This window comes from Myxocyprinus asiaticus, chromosome 26 (assembly GCF_019703515.2).
Source record: "Myxocyprinus asiaticus isolate MX2 ecotype Aquarium Trade chromosome 26, UBuf_Myxa_2, whole genome shotgun sequence".
Lineage (NCBI taxonomy): Eukaryota > Metazoa > Chordata > Actinopteri > Cypriniformes > Catostomidae > Myxocyprinus > Myxocyprinus asiaticus.
In genome coordinates, this window is record NC_059369.1 from 16,324,326 (window position 1) to 16,347,500 (window position 23,175).

Here is a 23,175-nt window from a genome sequence, read left to right on the forward strand (position 1 = left end):
CTAAAATCTGAGAATGTTGTGTTCATTTAAAAGTTTCAGAGTAAAGCTTTTAAGACCTTTTTAATGTTTGTGTATGTATGGGGTGGAAGCAGAACAAGCAACAGGAATATAAGGAAATGGTTTCCTGAGATTTCAATTGTTTGAGTTCTTGTGCTGGTTTGTGCTGCTCTTGCTTTCACCAGTCCATGAGAATCACACCGAGTGTGAATTATAAAGGCGGAACCAAAGATGCAACAAAGATCCTGTGCTTTACAGAACCCAGCATTCATGTTGCTATGGTAACCTGTCACAGTTAGTGACACCATGACAATTCACTGATGATAAAACAACTCGACACAAATGCAGCAAACACAATATTCACATCTGGATCACCATACTCACAATCAATAGCAGCAGTGTGTGGGATGCAGGTTGCTAAGGCAACACATCCTCTCACCAATCAGAGGGCGAGAGAGACGCCCACCGCTGCACACTACACAGGCAGAAACATCAACTCGATAGAAAACAGCACAAAGGTTTCCTTCACAAACTATATTTCAACGATTATTCATTTTACAATTTTGATCAACAAAACAGGAAGGGGGAAAAAAGTGTCAAGTGTCTTAAAAGTTCAGTTAGACCCCAGGAGTGAGTGTGTGAGTGCATCTACAGAGGTGTTAACAGAAATGCGCATTCACCTGTGTTAAACATCTATAATACACCAGCCACGACTTTCAAATAAGACAAAAAACCTGGAGAGAATTGAGAGGAAGTGTTTGGAAGCTCATGCACTCCTCTTCTGACTCAAAGGCAGAGATTATTCTAAAAAAAAAAAAGCCACATATAAATTATCCCATCACCCAACTGACAACACACACACTCAACAGAAATCTTACACACACATACAGGAACAGTGGGAGGGGAGCACATCATCTACACAGCAGAATAAAATGAGTAAATCTGCACCATACAAGCAAAATTCCCTCATCAAAGCAGATATTTGCAGCAGAGATTTGGCTCAAATTTTCATTGATCAGAATTAGAAATATAATTTAAGCAACAATGAAAATTCTCTTCAAAAAACAAAAGTCAGCGGAACGAGAGATTTGCGTCCTGCAAATGCGTATTGCATTAATGTTTCAGTGCCCAGTCGCAGTTCAGTTTCACGTTAAACAGATCGACGTATCAGCTCCTCCACTGTGACTGATTATTGAGGACTCATTGAGCTCCAGTGAGAGCACCACCTTCAGGCACTTTGTGATTCTACAGTTCTTGCGTGAGTGTGCATATCAAACTACTCCAAACTGCATGAAGCCCTGAGATCTGCAGCGGCAAAATGAACCCTTCCGTCCGTGTGTGTGTGTGTAAAACTCTCTACTCTCAGTGCAAGCATTGACCATCAGTAGCCCTTTAACCAGCAGATCACGCACACGAGAAACCCCCAGTTACAGAGAGAAGAGGGCATGTGTGTGTGCATGTTATATGGTGTTTGTGTTCAGTTGTCGATGCCTAGTTTCGAAATCCCCTGCCGTACTTCATGTAGCTCATCGATCTTTCCGTCAAGAACATCCATAAACTTCTTGAGTTCAGTCTTCATGTTCTTCTGTTTTTGCTCGCTGTTGTTTATTTCACCATGTAGCTGCTTCATCTGCTCATTCAGATCTCTGTTGGTCAGTTCTGCTGCCTGTTCAACACATGAACACATTATCAACATCAGTCAATACACACATGTCCTGTGAGAACAGTAAACATAGATAGCTGGTCTGCGGTTAGGTGTGCTGTTGGAATGCTGACAGCTGCAATGTGAAACGCCACCTAAACCTGCACCTGCTGCTTTTCTTCCAACGCATTTCATTTTGAAATATATATATATGAAAAAAATAATGAAGAAAAATTAAACGTAGGCCAGTGATTCATTCAGTTTTAATCAGTTTATTTGTTGTGAATGATGACAACAAAATCCTTTCCACAAATATTTTCATTAGTTTCTTCAAAATTAATGACCCAATTAAAAAAAATAGATCTTTTGTCACCACGTGTTCCCATACATCCCATTTTACATCCTTTCAATTTGCAATAATTTGACATGACTTCAACAAATTGCAACATAACTCAATTTCCTATTTGTATTCATAACGAAACATATTTCCTATGTGTTTTGTTATTAAAGGTAGAGTTACTGTTCTAAATTTTAAACTTCTGCAATTAATTCAACCACTTGAAGAAAGCGTTGATTTCGGTGTTAAAATAATTTCCTATCCCAGCTTAATATGCAGAAACAACTAAATAAGCCACCTGTAGGTTCATTTTCACTATAAAAATTACTGTTTTGAGCGACCCATCCAGCCCAACACAACAAGAACCCAGTTTACACCTGGTATGAAGATGCATCTTGGGTGATCCGATCACATAAGGCTAGGCGAGACGCATCGCTAATTACACCTGGTCGCATAAATGCGTCTCCTGTAACCACTCGTGATCGGATTTTGAGGGGAGGCTCTCTGATTTCATGACGACATACATCAATCATTTTGTCAGTGTGTTCCTGCATCATAATAATCCGCAAAGTCAGAAAAGACAAAAAGTGTGAGACAAATGGTGTGCTGTTTCACCCAGATGCAACTGAAATTGAATGTTAGCACAAACGCAACATTTCAAGCAGAAATATCTACTGTTTGTCTGCATTAAAGTAGCTTCAGATGTTCGTGCTTCTCATCTGTGTTGATATCAGACACACTAAAGAAGATCCGTGAAGTTCTTGTGTTTTTGTTTGTATCTGCTTTTTAAAATTTTCAGATCGGACATTTTTTTCCTTTTAAAGCCGCTCGTAACCGGCAAAGTTTAAACTCTTGTTTTAGTGTATCGGTTGATTGACAAGTGAGTGGTGGTGCTTTGCTGTTGCCGGGACGCATACAGGACGGATTAGTGTTTACACCTCAAATGCAATGGGATCACATGAGTTTTTGACCACATTCATATGTGGTTTTTGTGATCTGATCACAAAACGTTTTTGACCCCGTTTGGACCTCTATTTAGCACTAACCACATGTGATCGGATCACCAAAAACGCATCATAATACCAGGTGGAAACACAGTCTTTGACTCAACCAATGATGTAAATTGGGGCGGGAGTATCTGTTTGATCAGCAGCACAAGGGGGGTGTATTCAGAAAGCTGTTTGAAAATAAAGGTTATTTGTGCAGTTCTGTTTGGTGACGCAGAAATTCAATAATTTTTGCAAGTCAGTCCACTGTCGGACATCTTTGGAACACTCTCTCCAAAACGGTTGGTCAAGATTATGATCAAAGAACATATTTCAAATCAGCAATAAAATTTGATAATATTAGAATCATAAATTGTGATTCTTTACCTCATATTATGCAAAAAAACACAATTTTCACAGCTTGTATAACTAATGCGCATGCCTGTTATAGAGTTGATTGACAGGTGATGTCTGTATCTAAAAGGTGATTGGCTCTTTTAACTGTAAGGCAGGATTTCCTTTCTATATCCACTGACCCTTGAGTGCTAGAGCTCTTTGGTTGAACATTTCCAATTTCTCCCATTCATGTTAACTAGAAGTGGCCCATCTCTGCTAAATAATCTCCGATTAAATTTAACAAATGTGATTAGAATTAAAAAATATTAGCATTCAAAATGTAACAGACATATTTGCATACTGAATTCTGATTCTGACGTGTCTTCCTTGCATATAGTTAACCATCTATAGCCACATTTACACTGCAAAGACACACCGTCACATTATTTGGTGATTCTCATAAAAAATCAAGGAAAACAAGACAAACACAGCACTTCAATAACACTGGTTATTTGCTGCAATTTAGCATTACAATAACTTCCCTTTTGCCTCATCAGTCAAATCCACTGAAAATTCAAGTAATTTTTAGAATTGTTGAGTCAAACATGACCAAAAGTTACGATTCGATTCAGTGAGTGAGTTGTTAACGCGAGAATCACTTGGCCAGATTCAGAACGATTTTAAACCGATTTAAGAAGTGATTCACTGATTCACCTAATGATCCGTTCATGAATCAGACAACACTATTTGTTGGATGTTTCAGTCTCTGAAACTTCAATCAGTTGTGACCAAATGAAGGACAACAACATGTAACAAACTACCAGAGTCTCATTACACAAACTCTATGACAGAACAACTGTTAATGAATGCTGATCCTGGACACTTTGTGTTGCATCATATTGAATTGAACAGACCAATCACAGCTCTGCAATCACAGTGTAGCGGTTGTTACCTGTAGTTTAGTGTTGATACTTTCACATTCTGCCATCAGCTGTGGGATGATTTCTGCTTGTTTGCGAAGATTCTCAAGCTCCTGAAAAACACGATCATAAGAGCTCAAACACACAGTAAGAGAACATGGTGCACTTGTGTGTGGTTGTGAGTCTTACCTGTTGTTTATCTTGTAAATCAGCCTCCAGCTCTTGAATTCTGATGGTCAGTTGAGCGTTTCTCTCTCTCTCCACATTCACTTCCTTACACTGCAGCTCCAACTCTGAGATCTACACACACACACACACAGAAATCATTACACTCTCCAGCCTCCATCTCCAGCTCTTTAAAGGGATAGGAACAGAACAATGTTTAAGTCCTTTTTTAACTCTAAATCTCCACTTTCACTTTTACATCTGAAAGTCACATGTGGTGCCTGTTTAGTTTCACTTTCACATCTGAAAATGAAAGTTAAAGTGGAGATTTAGAGTAAAATAAGACTTAAATATTGACCTCTTTTTCACCCACACCTATTATATCGCTTCTGAAAATATGGATTTAACCACTGGAGTCTTATGGATTACTTTTATGTTTCTTTTATGTGATTTTTTGAGGTACAAATGTTTGATCACCATTCCCTTGCATTGTATGGACCAACAGAGCTGACATTTGTTTTTTTAAAAATCTTCATTTGTGTTCTGCTGAAGAAAGAAAATCATACACATCTTGAGATGGCATGAGGGTGAGTAAATGATGAGAGAATTTTCATTTTTTGGTGAACTATCCCTTTAATGTAACACACTTTGGCTTGTTTAACTGTTACAATTCAATATTCAATCGGTATCTCAAAATAACTGTTCAATCAAATACACTGGTCCAAACCAGAACAGCTGCAATTAACCTTACCCTAACTGCAATTATGCTTAATTCTAGCCCAACTGTGAAGATGGCTGAAAGATTTCATAGATTAATCCTGGGGTTAGAGTATCAGTGCTGAATCAAACTGTATTCACCTTGTTCCTCAGTTGATTATTCTCCTCTTGACATTTTGTCACTTCACTCTTCCAGCTTTCAGCGTTGCTGTTTGCTTCCTGCAGCGCGTCAGCCAGCCGCGCATTACTCTCCTTCAGCGCCTGCAGCTCCGTCTCCCGCTTCTTACTGTCAAACACAAATACAGACTCACTCAAATGTTACTGTGTGTGTTCCCTGCTGAAAAGGCCACCTTAGGCCAATGTGAATTTCCATGCTGTTTAATATTGGGTAGTGCTGGTTTCATGCTGGTCTAGCCAACAAAAAATGCTTTTCACCAAGCATGGTTTTCTGACGAAGCTGGCTGGCCAAGGTAGCTTGCTGGTTAAGCTAGTTAAGAAGACTGGTAGGAACACCAGCAATGCTGCTCTTTTTAACGGTTACCTCTGCTCTATGACAGATTTGAGCCGGTCGTTTTCACTCTTTAACGCCTCGTTCTCTGGGCCATGTGAAATTTTCTCATCGTCCGTTCCGTTGATGCTGGATGCCTGATTGGCTGATGGAGTTTCATGGCCAGATTCCTGATTGGACAAATATTTATCACACTCTGACATATTACACACAAAAATGGCAAGAGCTTTCTAAAATTACAATCTGATTGGCTGACTTTACGCAATGTTTAGTGGCTGTTGGTACAATACAATGTGACATTAAAAACAGCAATATACCATTTTATCACACTAAACTGCTACTTGTTGGAAAAAGCTGAACTACTGTTACGCTACTGCAAAACATCAAGTTAGTAGAGGCTCTTCCTTTAGTCGGTTATTTCCCAGCAACGAAGCGGTGATTGTGACTCCTCGATCAATACATTTATGCCGCATTAAATGGTCCATCTGAATGCACCTTTTCTTTTTATATGCCACTCCTGATCTACGTTCTACAGCAATAACATAACCACACATTTTAACCCACACACATGCAAAAGCTTGTTACTCTCCATAAGAAGTAACAATGTAATGTAATTAGTTCATTTTTATGAGGAGTAATGCATCAATGTAATGCATTACTTTCTAAAAGCAACGTTCCAAAACACTGGTGGTTGGTTGTTTTAATTGTCAGTCGGACTTTATGACGATGACAAAAGTCTGGCTCTGTGACAAAGCACTTTTTAAGACTCAATGAAATGACTTGATGAGTACAGCTTATATATATATATATATATATATATATATATATATATATATATATATATATATATATAAGGACATTAATTAAATCAATATTAATATCCATGATTCACTTTTAACTTAACTTTTCCATGTTTGAGAACCTGTTGTTAATATCCATAACTAAAAACTGTATTTTTCATAAAACTATTACACAAATCAAATCTATGTATACGCAAAAAATGCGACTTTAAAAATATTAGTGATTGCTATGTATCCTGTAGATGTGCAGATGTTTAAATGGATTGCCTTTAGAGGAAAGCTGTTATAGATCTGGCAGACTGAGAGAGGAGTGTAGGTTTGCTTTTTGTTTATTCTTAATCATGATGTCACATGTACCTGTGAATGTTCACTGGACGTCTCCATGTTCTCCTGTGATTTCTCTCTGGCCAGTTTCGCTGCTTCTTTCACCTCCTGAAATTTCTCGGCAAACTATGACGAAGAATAAACTGTCACTTGCAGCAGCGACTCACAGCGACTTTCACCTCTGATGGTTAAAAGGCTTTTAGCTTATACAGATAACTTTTATATAAATGAACATAGAAGTTAACAAAACGTATTTGGCTGCTGTAGTTATATGAAGCTGCAACACAACACAATTAATCGCGACCATCACAGCTAATGATCATAGATCAAATACAGTGCATGTAATGTGCTCACAGTTCTGACTCACGGTGCGAGAACAAGTGTGTGTGTGTTGTGAGCATGCATGTGTGACGGTCGGTGTTCATGTGTGTGCATGCAAGCGTGACGTGTGTTTTCAGACCTTGGACAGCTGTTGTTCAGAGACGAAGCCAAGGCCAAACACAGTGTTTGCTCGACTGTCGGCCCACTGACCGAACTTCTGTGACGTTTTAGTGAAGTTCATGTTGGGAGTAATAGTGCTGTTGATAATGACCTGAAGAAACAAACACACATTTACAACCCTGAGCCAAAACAGGTATACAACAGCAGATATGTTTAGATTTGAAATATGACATAATTTAACCATTTTAAACACTCTTTGTCCACTCATACAAGTGTATGATGATGTCACTTCCATTTTTAAAGGGAAAGTTAGTAAATAACATTATCTTCACACAATTAGTGTCAGTACTCTTTATAAACCAATATGTCTATAATAAATGCCATAAGTGTGATCAAATTCATTGTCATGATCATCTTGATCTTAAAAGACTTGTTAATTAGCAGCAAGAAAGCCATACACAACACAGTGTTATTCTTGAATCTGATCAAAGTGAACTGTTTTACCTCACTGCGTGTGTGTGTGTGTCTGCAACTAACACACTAATGAGCAAACGCTTTTAAACTGCATCTGTGTGTGTGATTCCTCCTATATCTGCTCTCATAGGGACAGCAGCAGGTTTGTGTGTATGTCTCAGTAGGTCTGTGCTGTGACATCATCACTGCCGACTCCATACTGAGGGACTGATCCAAATCTCCATGGCAACATGAACTATAAACCCACTGCAGAGGGAGACCCTCAGTGCACTGTTTGTGTGTGTGTGCGCGTGTGTTTGTGTGTGTGCATCCTATAGTAGGGACTAAATAGCTTGCAGACTGTGTGTGTGTGTGTGTGTGTGTGTGTGTGTGTATCTCCATCTCCAAACACTTGTGTCTGTCTGACCTTGGACCCATCCACACTGATGATGCGGTAACTGTTACGTGAGCTGTCATAGAAGTATGACACCGTAACGGCCTGTTTACTGGCAGGAACCCAGTTCTTCTTAGTGCTTGGATCAATTTGGAACACATGAGCTCGAGTCGTGAAGATCGGCTGCTCCCTGAGAAACACACACAATGCACAGGAACAAAAAGAGAGAGAGAAACACAGACAGCATTAAAAGGTCAGCTCAGGTCATCACAGACACCACTGACCACTTTAAACATTGCTTGCACAGGAAGCACGACTACCCCTAAAATGTCATCATAAATGTGTTAATGACATGTTTCATATATATACACAGACACACACAAAATATATGATAGCTAAACAGTATATATATATATATATATATATATATATATATATATATATATATATATATATATTATTCTGCTCAGATGGCTGAAGTTTCTGCCCAACAGAAACAGGGTTTGCTCAGCAAAAACAAAAGTTAGAAGGAACATTGCTCCTGAGTAATTAACTTTGTTCCATTCACACAGAGTTCAGACCACCACACAACCCAGATCACTACCGAGAAAAAAGGTACAGTGACAAACAAAGTGTAGTTAAATCTGTGCAGTATGTAACTGAACAACTAGTTGTTAATGCACTTGACCAATTTACACATTTTGACAGCAGTGTGTCTCTCTCCACTGTAGTTTCTCTCATCAGTCCTATGGTCTTGGGATAACCCATACATCAAAGTCCAGAGAGAGACCATGCTGTTTAAAAGCAGCACTTTAACCTCCTTAACTCTACATACCTCTGTGGACCGGCTGGCAGATTCGTGGGCGGGGCCAGCAGTTTACGTTTAAAATGTAAAAGCCCCTGGAAACATAAACAGTCAAATTTGGTACCAATTGAAAACTTAGAATCTGAAATTTTCACAGAACTCCACTTTTGCATTTATGTTAGCCTACATTAAATATCAATGCAAGACTTGTAAACCTCCATGTCACAAATGTGGTGATGTTGCAGGAATATGAATAAAAAAGTTTTTCAAATAGCACTAAAATATAAGTTTCTCTCATCAGCCCTGCGGTCTCAGGGTAACCCGTACATTACAGTGAATAGAGTTTAATAACAGGTACTTAGACGCATCTAAACAAAACACTGCATTTCTGTTGAAGACAGCTGGGTCATTTCTACAATTCGGTGATATTTAAGTCCCCATTACAAGTTGTGGGATTTTTATTGTTTAATTTCACCCAATTACAATTTTAATAGGATTGGTAAAAAGAATTAAAACAATTTATAATGTTCCACACCACTGTGAGCCTAAAAGTCAAATTTTAAATAACTGAAATAATTTTGCACTTACACTGTGTCAATTCCCAATGTCCCCAGAGCTGCACATCAAACATATTTGACAAAAATAAGTGCTAAATAATTGTATTTCTATTTTTTCCCCATCCAACTCAGTGTTAGTGTTACATTCTCTCACTAACATGTATTCAATTGTGGTAAATGTTCATTTTAACACTGATAGTGGAGGTTTTTATGTGTCCCTTGATTTATTGCCCACCCTGTAATGTCATGATACTATGACCTTTAATTGAAGATATTATGAAATATTATAAAATGACATCACTCAGCCATTCAGCAAAAATATTTTAAGCTATTTGAAGTTTCTAACTCTTTTGTTTTATTTGTTTCTATATTCCGTACACACATACAATGAAAATTTAGGGGATTCACTTTGACATTTAAATGCTGTTGTCACTCCCTAACCTTTGTAGTGCGTATGTAACCTAAAAATGATTTTGTTGCTATAACACCACAGTTCGAAAGATTATTAAAAGAATCTGTTAAACAACAAAGAAAAACGTCTCATATCACTGCTACTGTAAACCCCAGGTAGCCACAAACCCTATATAAAATCTTACTTTAGGCTATTTTCTTCAAAATGGGCCATTTTCTACTTGTCTGTGATCTTGCTTGGATAAATAATCCAATGTTATGTCTCAGATGTTGACAACAAAATTTGCAGTCCAGCAGAAAAAGCACGATACATTTTTTTTTTTTTTTTTTGGCAAAATAAGTTCGTAGCTCGTAACATATTCTAGTTCTTGTGTTTGAACGCCACCTGCATTTCAAATCTGTAAATTGTGATGGAATGTGAAAGTGGAACATTTATTTTTCCTAATAGTTGCTGCCATCTAGTGGAACTGTCTAAAACTTTTAGCAGAGACATAGAGCAAACAAAGCCTGAATCACAGACTTTTAAAGACAGGGTAAAAAAAAAAAGTGATTCTCATAAGTTTCTAAACATATAGGACTACACTATTATTTATGAATTGTTGGAATTCTTTTTCTTTAAATTCTGAGGGTTTTCCAGAGACTATTAGCAGAGATGGGCCACTTCTATTAAAATGAATGGGAGAAATTGGAACACTCAACCAAGGAGCTCTAAGTGCCCAATGGTCAATGGATGTAGAAAGGAAGTCCCGCCTTACAGGTAAAAGAGCCAATCACCTTTTAGATACAGACATCACCTGTCAATCAACTTTAGAACGTGTATGCACATTAGCAATACAAGCCAGGAAAACGGTGTTTTTTAGCAAATATGAGATAAAGAAGCACAATTTATGATACCAGCGTTGTCAGATTTTACTACTGATTTGAAGTATGTTCTTGGTCGTAATCTTGACCAACCGTTTTTGAGATTTTGGTCTTTCCCCATTCAAGTAAAAAGGAGCTGCACTTTCGTGACTGGAAATAGCCACCCGAGAGTGTTCCAAAGATGGCCGACAGTGGACTGACTTGCAGAAAGACTTTGGGGTTTTCTGTAAAGTGAGACCAATATTACGCAACTAGTCCACTGTATGTAAGGTGATCTTTTACATTTGGGTGTAAAAATGCAGGCAGTAGTCAAAATTCTGCAGAGCTGAAGAGGTTAAAGAAAATAAACAACACATCACACCTTTAGGCCGGGTGTACACAGTGCGAGTTCCAACACTTGGGATGTCGTGAGCCTCTGCACAAGTTATGACAGTGGTTTACAAAACCACTGCCAGATGATAATACACCTCTGGTTACTAATAGTCCTTTTCAAAAATAGTGAACGTCAAACACCACATTTCTTGTTTACAGCTGTGAGACACCAAATCATTGCTGTACAGGCCTCGACAATAAGGACTCCCCAATGGACCGGGACCATTGTTAAATGAAATTCGGGCCAGTTGCAAGAACTGATACTTGCCCGATTGGGCCAGTGCTGCACTTACAGTATAACATTAGTGCTAGAATACAACAGGCCACAGAGCACACAAAAATTACATGGAGCGAACACAGTTTTCCAACCGAACACTCGGAGACAAGCGAACATGATTATTATATTGAGTGCGCACATAATATACTGGACATGGCAAGGCACAGTCGCGTGAGTACACGAGCGTACAGACACCGAGTGTGCTCTCCGAGAACTGTCCTCGCTCTGTTCCAAGCGTCTTTGCAGCATCTATTAATGTGTTGAAAATTGCAGAAAAAAAAAAAAGCTTCATGAATTTCGGACAGGGACTGCACGCCTTATGCAACATTTTAATGATCCCTGCACATTCCATGTTTACAGTGAGGGAAATACCCTTTTTTTTTTTCTTTCATTTTAACATGTTGGTGATAATTATTAATCTACAAATAAGAGGGGGCCTGAGTAGCTCAGTGAGTACTGACGCTGACTGCCACCCCTGGAGTCATGAGTTCAAATCCAGGGTGTGCTGAGTGACTCTAACCAGGTCTCCTAAGCAAACAAATTGGCCCGGTTGCTAGGGAGGGTAGAGTCATATGGGGTAACCTCCTCGTGGTTGCGATTAGTGGTTCTCGCTCTCAATGGGGCGCGTGGTAAGTTGTGCGTGGATCGCGGAGTGTAGCATGAGCCTCCACATGCTGGGAGTCTCCGCAGTGTCATGCACAACGAGCCACATGATAAGATAAGAGGATTGACTGTCTCAGAAGCAGATGCCACCTGGATTGAGGTGAGTAACCGCGCCTCACCACGAGGACCTACGAAGTATTGGGAATTGGGCATTCCAAATTGGGAGAAAAACAAAAATCTACAAATAAGAAAACAAGAAATCAATAGTTTCTTTCTATAGGACTGTAAATCCAAGTCTCTCTGTGCTTCTCTCTCATCATCTCTCTCCATGCAGATTAGACATTTAACGTGCATTTCCAAAGTTAAAAAAGCATGTTTTTCTATAAACATTTTACCTTTAGATATGAAGCGCAGGATGAAAAGTAATAAACTTTGTTAAACCCCGGTTATACCTGTGGCTGGAAATCTGAGCTGCTCAGTATTCTAAATGCAAGTACATTTAACAACTAGGCAATGTTTCAAAACATAATCATTAATTCAACATGTTAATGGGGTCTGATATGAAAAGAAGTAAAATCTTGATGGCAATTATTATTATAATCAAAGCTGTTCAGCTTGAAGATGACATTAAAAAAAGTCTCCATATCATCCTTATAAAACACCTGTTACATGTCTCATTTCTGGACTGTACAGGTATTTTTGTTTTTACAGCCATCTTGCAAACTATACATGTGATACAATTTTAAGGGAAATTGTTTTTTTTAAAGCCATGATGGTAAAAAAAAAAAGTCTATTTTTCATTTTCATTTTTCCTTTTTTGTGTTGGGGCCAGTGAAAATTTTGGCAGGGCAAGTACAAATCTGACCGGGCCAGCAGAAAAAATCCTTAGCATTGAGCCCTGCTATGGTATGTCAACCATCACAAATAAATGCACTCGTGATGCATTCGTCACTCCCAAAACTGCAGTGTGCAAATGTGGCCAAAATCTTTCCACTGTCAGGCAGTCTTACCTGAGCTGCAATGCCAGATGACAAACATCATCCAGTCCCATTTATACTGATGTCACTGGCCTGCTGAATGACAATACTTCCCCTAATATTTAATTTATAGATGGGACTCTATGGCTGAATTTGGAATGGCATACTACCATACAACATACCGTTCAGCTGCATCATATCTTGACATGTGTGTATATGTGCATGTGTCACTCCTGTTTCTTCACCTCAAACACAATCACACCAAAACATTCCTGAACATTCAAAGAGTATCGGCTGAGCCATGCCAGGAATGCAGTTCTACCTGCGCACGTGCACACACGTGTCCCCTCAGAAGCCTCACCTGAACTCTGACCTCACAATTCAATGAACTCAGCTCTGATTACAGCAGACTGTGAGGAGTGGGTGGAGCTTTATAGGACATTGTTTTGTGATTGGAATGTGCGTTGTGTGTCCTTTCTAGTTCTGTTGTCAGCGTCAGTGCATCAGCATGCTCAAACACAAACTCATGACCCCTCAAACACAAGAGTTAAATCTGCCTTTAACAGTTTAATAAGCACAATCCTAATCATAAAACTCAATCACACAGCAAATACTGCCGATGACGGAACATTAAGGAATTATGCTGCACAAACAACGGGTTCCACAGTCACGTTCTATTGTGGGTGGAACACAGATCACCAAAAAAATTCAATAAATAATCGCTCGCTGTGATGTCATATACCACGCACACAATACTACAGCAAAAACACCATGAGACGTTTGGTACAGCTCACTGTGGTGCTGATATATTTACAACATTACTGCTTTTCATTAAAGTTCCTCACAGACAGCACTCGTACCATCTGCTGTGTGACACTAAAACTGTACAATCAAGGATATAAATAGGCCTACACACTTAAGACAATTAAATCAACACAATCACACATTGTTCAGTACATTCACACAACGGCTGATGCAAACATCATTCCAACAGCAAAAAAATGTTGGCCAGAGGGGAACTGACTCCCTCAGCTTTTTTTCCTCCACTAACTGACATCTTATGGAGTTTTGTGTTCCTTGCCACAGTCGCCTTTGGCTTGTTCACTAGGGCCTTAAGGCAATTCTTTTAAGGCATGATTTTCAACCATGTTTTTCAATGAAACTGCCCGATGTTGACTAAGACATTACAGCATAATGTTCTGTAAAGCTGCTTTGAAACTATGTGTGTTGTGAAAGCACTATCCACCTTTTTCCTGGGGGTGTTACTGGGGAAACAAATGTGGGTGGGACTTCCGCCGGAAGTTGTTCAACAGCATTCCCTAGCTCTGGCTGCAGTCATTTTAGACCCTGTTTACAGCTGGTAATAAGACGCATTTCGGATGACCCAACTGCAAATAGTCAGCGCTAAATATAGTTGTAAACGGGGTGCAAAATGTTTTGTGATTGGATCACTAAAAACATAGAGGTAGTCAAAAACCACATGGCATTTGAGGTTTAAAACACCATCCTGATGCATCCTGGATGACAGCGAAGCACCACCTCCCACCTGTCAATCACCCGCCAAACAAATGTTTAAACACGTGCAGATTTAAAAGGAAATAACCGTCCGATCAGAAAACTTGAAAAAGCGATTACATACGTGTGTCTGTCTGATTTGAACATGCAGGGTAACAAGATGACAAGCACACACGTCTGAAGCTGAACTAACACAAGGACTCTGCTAAAACAACCGATAATTTTGCTTGAAATTTTGCGTTTATGCTTAGATTAAATCTCAACTGCATCTGGGAAAAACAATGTGACGGTTTTGTTCGTGATTTCTTTGTCTTTAAGACTTTTTTGCAGTTTATTAATGTTCAGTAACACACTGATATAGTGATTGATGTATGTCCATACGAGATTAGACAAGCACTCCTCAAAATCCCAACACCACAACGAAAGATTGAATGGATATATGCCGCAACAACAGCTGCGTTAACCTGACAACAGAAGAAACGCCCATATTTCTTGCTAATCATCACGGGACGTAGGAAAAAGATGGATACAAATAAAAATGACTAAGTAAATGATCTAACCCGACTGATGCAATTGCAGAATAACAGGGCAGGTCATGTTCATGTTTTGCTTTACTTTCAATGTTCAAACAAGTGTCTATACATAGAGTATAAATATAATTTCAGAAATCTTCTGTATCGTCAGTTTAACGCCCTGTTCACACATGCAGCGACTTTCAGCAACAAAGCAACATGATCTCATTCGTTTGCAATGAAATCTGCCAGCAACATGAGCGACAACAACCATTGTGGGTTTGTCCAGCAACTTCAGAAAGTTGAGGAAAGTTTAACTTTTTCCTACATCCCGTGATGCTTTGAGAGCAATGTTACTTCTTTGTCAAGTAAACACAGTGGTTGTTGCGGCGTATGTCCATTCAATCTTTTGTTGCTGTGTTGGGATTTTGAGGAGAGTGTGTATGATTTCGTGAGGACATACATCAATCACTATATCAGCGTGAACTGAACGATAATAAACTGCAAAAAAGTCATAAATACAAAGAAAGCACGAACAAAACCGGCACGCTGTTTCTCTCAGATGCAGTTGAGATTTAATTAGGGCTGTCAACTGATTATATTTTTTTATTAAATTAATAACATGGTATCCCAATTGATTAAATCACAATTAATCGCATATATAAATATTTGCTGAGAAAGCCCCTAAAATAACAATAATTCAATATATAATGATGAAATAATTATAAATAGTTATCTTTAAATATTTACAAATTATATATTTTTTTATGCATATATATATATATATACACACACACACACACACACACACACACACACACACACACACATACACAGGGGGCCAAAAGTTTGGAATAATGTACAGTTTTTGCTCTTATGAAAAGAAATTGGTACTTTTATTCACCAAAGTGGCATTCAACTGATCACAATATATAGTCAGGACATTAATAATGTGAAAAATGACTATTACAATTTGAAAAAAAATTTCAGAACTTCTTAAACTACTTCAAAGAGTTCATCAAAAAATCCTCCATGTGCAGCAATGACAGCTTTGCAGATCCTTGGCATTCTAGCTGTCAGTTTGTCCAGATACTCAGGTGACATTTCACCCCACACTTCCTGTAGCACTTGCCATAGATGTGGCTGTCTTGTCGGGCACTTCTCACACACCTTACAGTCTAGCTGATCCCACAAAAGCTCAATGGGGTTAAGATCCATAACACTCTTTTCCAATTATCTGTTGTCCAATGTCTGTGTTTCTTTGCCCACGCTAACCTTTTCTTTTTGTTTTTCTGTTTTTGTCAAAAGTGGCTTTTTCTTTGCAATTCTTCCCATAAGGCCTGCACCCCTGAGTCTTCTCTTTACTGTTGTACATGAAACTGGTGTTGAGCGGGTAGAATTCAATGAGGCTGTCAGCTGAGGACATGTGAGGTGTCTATTTCTCAAACTAGAGTCTCTGATGTACTTATCCTCTTGTTTAGTTGTACATCTGGCCTTCCACATCTCTTTCTGTCCTTGTTAGAGCCAGTTGTCCTTTGTCTTTAACGACTGTAGTGTACACCTTTGTATGAACTCTTCAGTTTTTTGGCACTTTCAAGCATTGTATAGCCTTCATTCCTCAAAACAATGATTGACTGACAAGTTTCTAGAGAAAGCTGTTTCTTTTTTGCCATTTTTGACGTAATATTGACCTTAAGACATGCCAGTCTGTTGCATACTGTGGCAACTCAAAAACAAACACAAAGACAATGTTAAGCTTCATTTAATGAACCAAATAGCTTTCAACTGTGTTTGATATAATGGCAAGTGATTTTTTAGTACCAAATTAGCAATTTAGCATGATTACTCAGGATAAGGTGTTGGAGTGATGGCTGCTGGAAATGGGGCCTGTCTAGATTTCATCAAAAATGACTTTTTTCATATAGTGATGGTGCTGTTTTTTTCATCAGTAATGTCCTGACTATACATTGTGATCAGTTGAATGCCACTTTGGTGCATTAAAGTACCAATTTCTTTCCAAAACAGCAAAATCTGTACATTATTCCAAACTTTTGGCCACCAGTGTGTGTGTGTGTGTGTGTGTGTATATATATATATATATATATATATATATATATATATATATATATATATATATATATTAGGGCTGCCCCCAACCAACGTTTTTCCTAGTCGACTAGTAGGCGTTAATTTAAGCCATTAATTGTCGCATGTTTATGATATTAATTTAATTACTTATATATATATTGGGGGCATCAGAAAATGGTTTGAGTTCCAGGGCTGAGAAAGAATAAGTAACATTGCTAACTCTGTTCTACATTACAGAGAATTATTAAACTGTAATAATGAGCCTTAAAAATATAAATTTTATATGCGCACGCACGAAGCGATCCACAACGACACCGGCAAAAGTGGTAATGATTCTGAATGTGTCAGAAAAAAAACAGCAAGGAGACTGTCTGAACATTTTGTTAATTTATAGAGAGAAATGCACATTCGGGTTGTGCCGACAGTTGATTATCTCGGGGATTAATGATGGTCAGAGTGATTGCTAATAGCTGATGCCTTTGACGATGTCAAGACGATATTTGGCTCGTTTTCACATTAATGTATTAAATTAATTATTATTAGGCTATTATTATTATAAAATTAATATTTCAAATAATTTGCCCTGCGGCACACAGACATGCACTTGAAGAAACACACTTTATTATATTATTAAGAACAGATGACAGAAAAGACGTCTATGCGCATGTATGACATGCTGTTTGTACAGAGGCGTGCAATCTTGTGGAACACGCGCAAGTAAAGGGTTCTCACTTTTTCTTTGTTTCTGTCTTCTGATTTTTTTGTTTTGTTGCAAGAACAGTATTGTCTATGAGTGCTGCAAATTACCTCCGACATCTCAGCTCAGGAGGTGTTTTGAGTTCAGTTCGCTTTATTTCCACAGAGCAGTTCATTGTGACCACAAATCTGCAGCCTATACATCTGTGATTAAAACATAAAATAATACAAAAACGCATTCACCTCGAACCATGATTTATATTTCAGTGATTATTATCATCATTATAGTTATTATTTTTAATAATTGTTTTTATGTCTTCATTTATGTAAGTAATTTTCCACCTGCATGTTTAGATGGAGACTTGCTTGACGGTAAATGGAAAGGTGGTTACTTATGTATATGTGTATATATATATATATATATATATATAATTCTTTTATCACTTTATTATTTATTTATTTGCTTTTCCGTTTTGTTTGGAGTGCAATTTGAATTTAGAAATGTATTTGATTTAAGTTTTTTGTTTTTTAAATAAATTAATTTTATTTTCAATGCAAAATCACTAAAGCAAGAATATTCACCGATCCCTCAGCCCCGGATGCCGATGTAATTGGATATTGCGAGTATATATATATATATATATATATATATATATATATATATATATATATATATATATATTGATTGTGTTCAGCTCTTCCTTGAATCCTAGTTTCGTGAGTTATTTACCAGTTGGTCATTGTTTATCTTTGTTACCTAGAATCCTGATTTAATCTGTGGTTTTTCCTTGTTTTTCTCTGTTTCTTCCTGAGTTGTGCAATAAACTGCATCTCCTCATCTCGGCTTCGAGATGATTAAAATGCATTACATTATTGTGGCAGAGGAGTTTTGCATTTATAAGACAATACAAAAAGCAGCTTTAGAATACAATGTATTGTTTATTTGCATATTATTGAACATAAGCCAATCATTGGCATACAGTTCACAGCAATCCATTTCGCAATTCAATTTGTCAATAAGTCAGATTTATTATGATGGTTTCTCTAAGGACCCATCAATGTATACCTGCATCATACGGATGCTTTTGGAGCGTCTCATTTTGGTTGCGTCATAAACATACCAATTTTCTTAGTTTAATACTTAGAACACGTCTTGAGATCCCTTAGTTCGGATTTGCATTCCAAGTGTTTTGAACGCAAGAACACAATGCATGCTCATGTTGTGCTGTCTGCTGAAGGGTTGTTTTGTTCTCTGTATAAGCTGCGTGTTGCCCATACAGCTGTAGTTTTGCTTACTGCCCCCTGGAGAAAACATGTGGTACTTCAAGCTTGAATTTCTCATCAGTTTTCCTTATTGGCTATTACGCGTTATTCTTTATAAAATTAATTGCACTGAATTTACGCATTAAATCAACAGCCCTAGATTTAATCTAAGCACAAACACAAAATTTCAAGCAAAATTATCGGTTGTTTTAGTGGAGTACCTCTGTTAGTTCAGCTTCAGGTGTGTGTGTTCTTGTTATCTTATTACCCTGCATGTTCAAATCAGACAGACACACTGAGAAAGAGCCGTGAAGTTCTCATCTTTGGGTATGTGATCTCTTTTTCAAGTTTTCCGATCGGACGGTTATTTCCTTTTGAAATCCGCAAGTTTAAACTTTTGTTCGGCGGGTGATTGACAGGTGAGAGGTGGTGCTTCGCTGTCGTCCGGGATGCATCAGGATGGTGTTTTAAACCTCAAATGCTTTGTTTGACTACATCTGTGTTTTTTGTTATCCAATCACAAAATATTTTGCACCCCGTTTACAACTAGATTTAGCGCTGACCATTTGAGATCGGATCATCTGAAACACATCTTAATACCAGCTGTAAACAGGGTTAAAATATGACTGTAGCCAGAGCTAGGGAATGCTATAGAATGACTTCAGGCTGAAGTCCCACCCACATTCGTTTCCCCAGTAAGACCCCCAGGAAAAGGGTAGATATAAAAACACTCTCCCCTGCAGAAATTTATTTTCTATCGATAAAAAAATTTGATTTCTTGTCAAATTAGAATGATCTCTTAGTTTTACCGGAAACATATCTCATCTGTGATCAGATTTTCAAAAGATATGACCAGATGTGCAGTCCACCGATAAAGTTAGAGCGACAGGAGTAGGAATGCTTACTAGTGACTTCACAGTACAGAAAATAGCAACATCAAGCGATAACATTGCTGCATGTGTGAATGAGGCTTAACTGGTATTTTGAGGATGGATTACTTGTACATAAATGTACAGTACTGTGCAAAAGTTTGCAAATGTATTTTTCCTATTGACACACTAAAACTGAAGATATAAATAACTATCTGAAGACAAATGTTTTTGTGAAACATCTTAAGAGCCTAAAACTTTTGCACAGTACTGTATGTGATACTTCAGGGTTTAAACTGAAGTCCAAAGCATAACTCGGGCAGACGCGACACAAAAACATCCTCCACTGTGTCTAAACTTCAGTTTCAGGAGGTTTTGCCAGAGACTCTTTAGCCCAAGACAGAGCACTGGTATTAAAATGAATGGGAGAAATTGGAACACCCAATATGGCGGGTGTAGAAAAGGAAGTCCCGCCTTACAGGTAAAAGAGCCAGTGGCCTTTTAGATACAGACTGTTACCTCAAGGATGTGTATTAGCAGAATCAGACAGAAAACTGGCAGTTTTTAGCGTGATCTGAGCTAACGAAGTAGGGCAGAGTATTGATACAGTTTTCCCGATTCAATTTGATTCCGATTCACAAGCTCTCAATTCGATTCAATTTAGATTCATATGGGTTTTTTTCAATTATAATTTTCCTTTTGCTTGCATATAAAAGAAATGATCTCCCAGCTAATACTGTTAATTATAAAGGGGACCTTAGGAAAATATTAATTTTACTATTGATATTTTATTTTTCATCATTTTAGTCACATTTTGGCTTTTTAAAAATGAACAAATAATTTTCCATCAGTAAATAAGATTATATTTAAAATATTATTTGTTAAATTGCATAATTTGAACTATTTACAAGCATTTACATTTGTTGAACACATGCTAAAACCAGTACTGTCTCTTTAACAAAAAGATGAATTTCTGTAAACAGCGCCTTTAAATAAGCGCATGTTAACGAGAGAGGACTCAAATGGCTTTACCTCATCTGTGCGATGCATGATTAGAATGAAATGTTTTTTTGTAGTTGTTTTTGATCAACAACTGACTGTAAAGAACAGAAAGGGGATTAAAAGACATTATTCAATGACAAATGGGTTGTGTGGATCTCGTCTTGAACACACATTACACAGAACAACTTTTACTGTCAACACGCTGTGAAAGGATCTCGCTGCTGAACACTTCACGACTAAACTACACAATTACTGGTGAGTGAAATCTAAACATTTACCAGCTAGTTGCCAGATATATTCACTTTAGTCACATAGGGTGAAAATTGGTTGCAAATGTGAGTGATTTCCTCTCACTGTATTAGAGGGTTGCACATTGAGTGAAAGATCGATCTTGGGATTTAAGAATGGATATTATTCAAATGAACATCGCGATTAATCGTAAAAACTATATATTTACTCACCCCTATACAGAAGCACGATTTATGATACCCATTGTTGTTCAGATTTTACTGCTGATTTGAAATATGTTATTCCAGTTCCAGTTTGGTCACAGGACTAGACTGACTCAATAACTGTCTACATGTTCATTTTTCCATGAGAGATCAGATCAGAGAAAGTCCTTAAGTACACAAGTGTGAAATACTAATAACTACCAGGTCAAGCAGTTGTTTATTCACTCTCACCATTATCAGCTGTTCTAATAAGTGATTCGTGTTTTAGATGAATAGCTTTTCTACGTTTATCACACCAAGCAACATAACTAGATCTTTTGAACAAGAGCATTTGCTGCTTCATTTCATGACTCACTTTCTCTGACGTTCCTGATGAAACTGACAGAATTACTGTAAACTCTAAGATCTGATGATAGTTCTTGATTCAGCAGAAAATGATCAACACTGTTGACAGTTACTGGTAATATACAGTGCTGGTTAAGTCATTTACTTTGGCTCCCAGCACAGGAACAGATGGTTGTGCCCAACACCATCTGCTGATAGAGGCTTCAATCCCCACTGGAAACCTGCCGCCATTTACCCTGCCATTAAATACTATCATGGGGTCCTGAACGTTGTGCAGCTGCTAGACACACACACACACACACACATGCTGTAAGGTTTGACCTGCAGTTAGTTTGCAGACAGTGACTTTACAATGTGGCAGATCAGCATCAATAGACACTTTCCATTCATGTAACTGGAGACTAGCAGCAGTGTGAAGCTCCGGCCTCTCAAATGTGCTTTAAATAGACACTCCAGTTCAACACCTCACTGAACCCCCAACAGCCAGTGAGCATGAAGATGGTTCCTACAGCCATGAACTCCTGTGGCTTCCAGCTACACGTAATGTTCTGCGGTTTAGGGTTGAATCCTGACTGTCACCATGTTGCTATGTGGTTTATTAGCTTTGACCATTCCAAACAGCACCGAGAGATTCCACGCTGTAACAGGGTTGTGTAGAATGAGGTTAATCTATAACCGTCCTGTCACTAAAAGAGCCTGAAGCTGAAAACTGAGCTGTAATCGATCAACATTATAGAGTTAAAATAAACTGTGTAAAATGGAACATACAAAACAATGAAGTAATATGCTGATTAAAATCAACCTAAAATGTAATCTATGCAGTCAATGATGCATACACAAAAATGCATTCTCCATATTTAATGTAGGTCTAATACCTATATCTTATTCTTATCATTACTGTAATAGGGTCGAAATAGGGTGAAAATTGGTTGCAAATGCGAGTGATTTCCTCTCACTGTAGTAGAGATTTACACACTGAGTGAAAGATCAATCTTGGGATTTAAGAAACAATAAAGATGATCCTTCAAATGACGATTGCGATTAATTTTAAAACCAATATTTACCCACCCCTATTTCAAACATTAAAGGAATAATTCACCCAAAAATGCAAATTCTCACATTATTTACTCACCCTCATGCCATACCAGATGTGTGTGACTTTCTTTAATCTGCTGAACACAATGATTTTTAGCAGAATATTTCAGCTCTGTAAGTACAAGTGAATGGTGGCCAGAACTTTGAAGCCCCAAAGGCAGCATAAAAGTAATCCATATGACTCCAGTGGTTTAATCCATGTCTTCTGAAGTGATCAAATCGGTTTTGTGTGAGAACAGACCAAACTAAAACCTCTTTTTTCACTGTACATCTTGCCATTGCAGTCTCTAGGCATGATCATGATTTCATGCGATTACACTTTCTACTGCTTGACGCATGCTCGGAGCGCTAGATGGCGCTATAGGAAGTGTTATCAAGCTTGAAATCATGAACACCAAGGAGACTGCTGATGTCAAGATTTATAGTGAAAAAGGAGTTACATTTTAGTCTGTTCT

At 37.9% G+C, this 23,175-nt stretch overlaps 1 protein-coding gene across 1 annotated transcript in view; it reads right to left on the reverse strand.

Annotated features, from left to right (window-relative positions):
- Positions 1 to 54: 54 nt before the first annotated feature.
- LOC127417287 (homer protein homolog 2-like) overlaps positions 55 to 23,175 on the reverse strand; it is a 24,712-nt gene continuing 1,591 nt past the window's right edge. Inside the window, exons 2-9 of the mRNA XM_051657199.1 lie at positions 8,054 to 8,210; positions 7,193 to 7,324; positions 6,766 to 6,858; positions 5,642 to 5,778; positions 5,242 to 5,386; positions 4,408 to 4,518; positions 4,251 to 4,331; positions 55 to 1,663 (exon numbers count right to left, since the gene is read on the reverse strand). Coding sequence (XP_051513159.1) covers positions 1,475 to 1,663; positions 4,251 to 4,331; positions 4,408 to 4,518; positions 5,242 to 5,386; positions 5,642 to 5,778; positions 6,766 to 6,858; positions 7,193 to 7,324; positions 8,054 to 8,210 — 1,045 coding nt within the window. The 3' untranslated portion in view covers positions 55 to 1,474. The remainder of the gene's footprint in view (positions 1,664 to 4,250; positions 4,332 to 4,407; positions 4,519 to 5,241; positions 5,387 to 5,641; positions 5,779 to 6,765; positions 6,859 to 7,192; positions 7,325 to 8,053; positions 8,211 to 23,175) is intronic.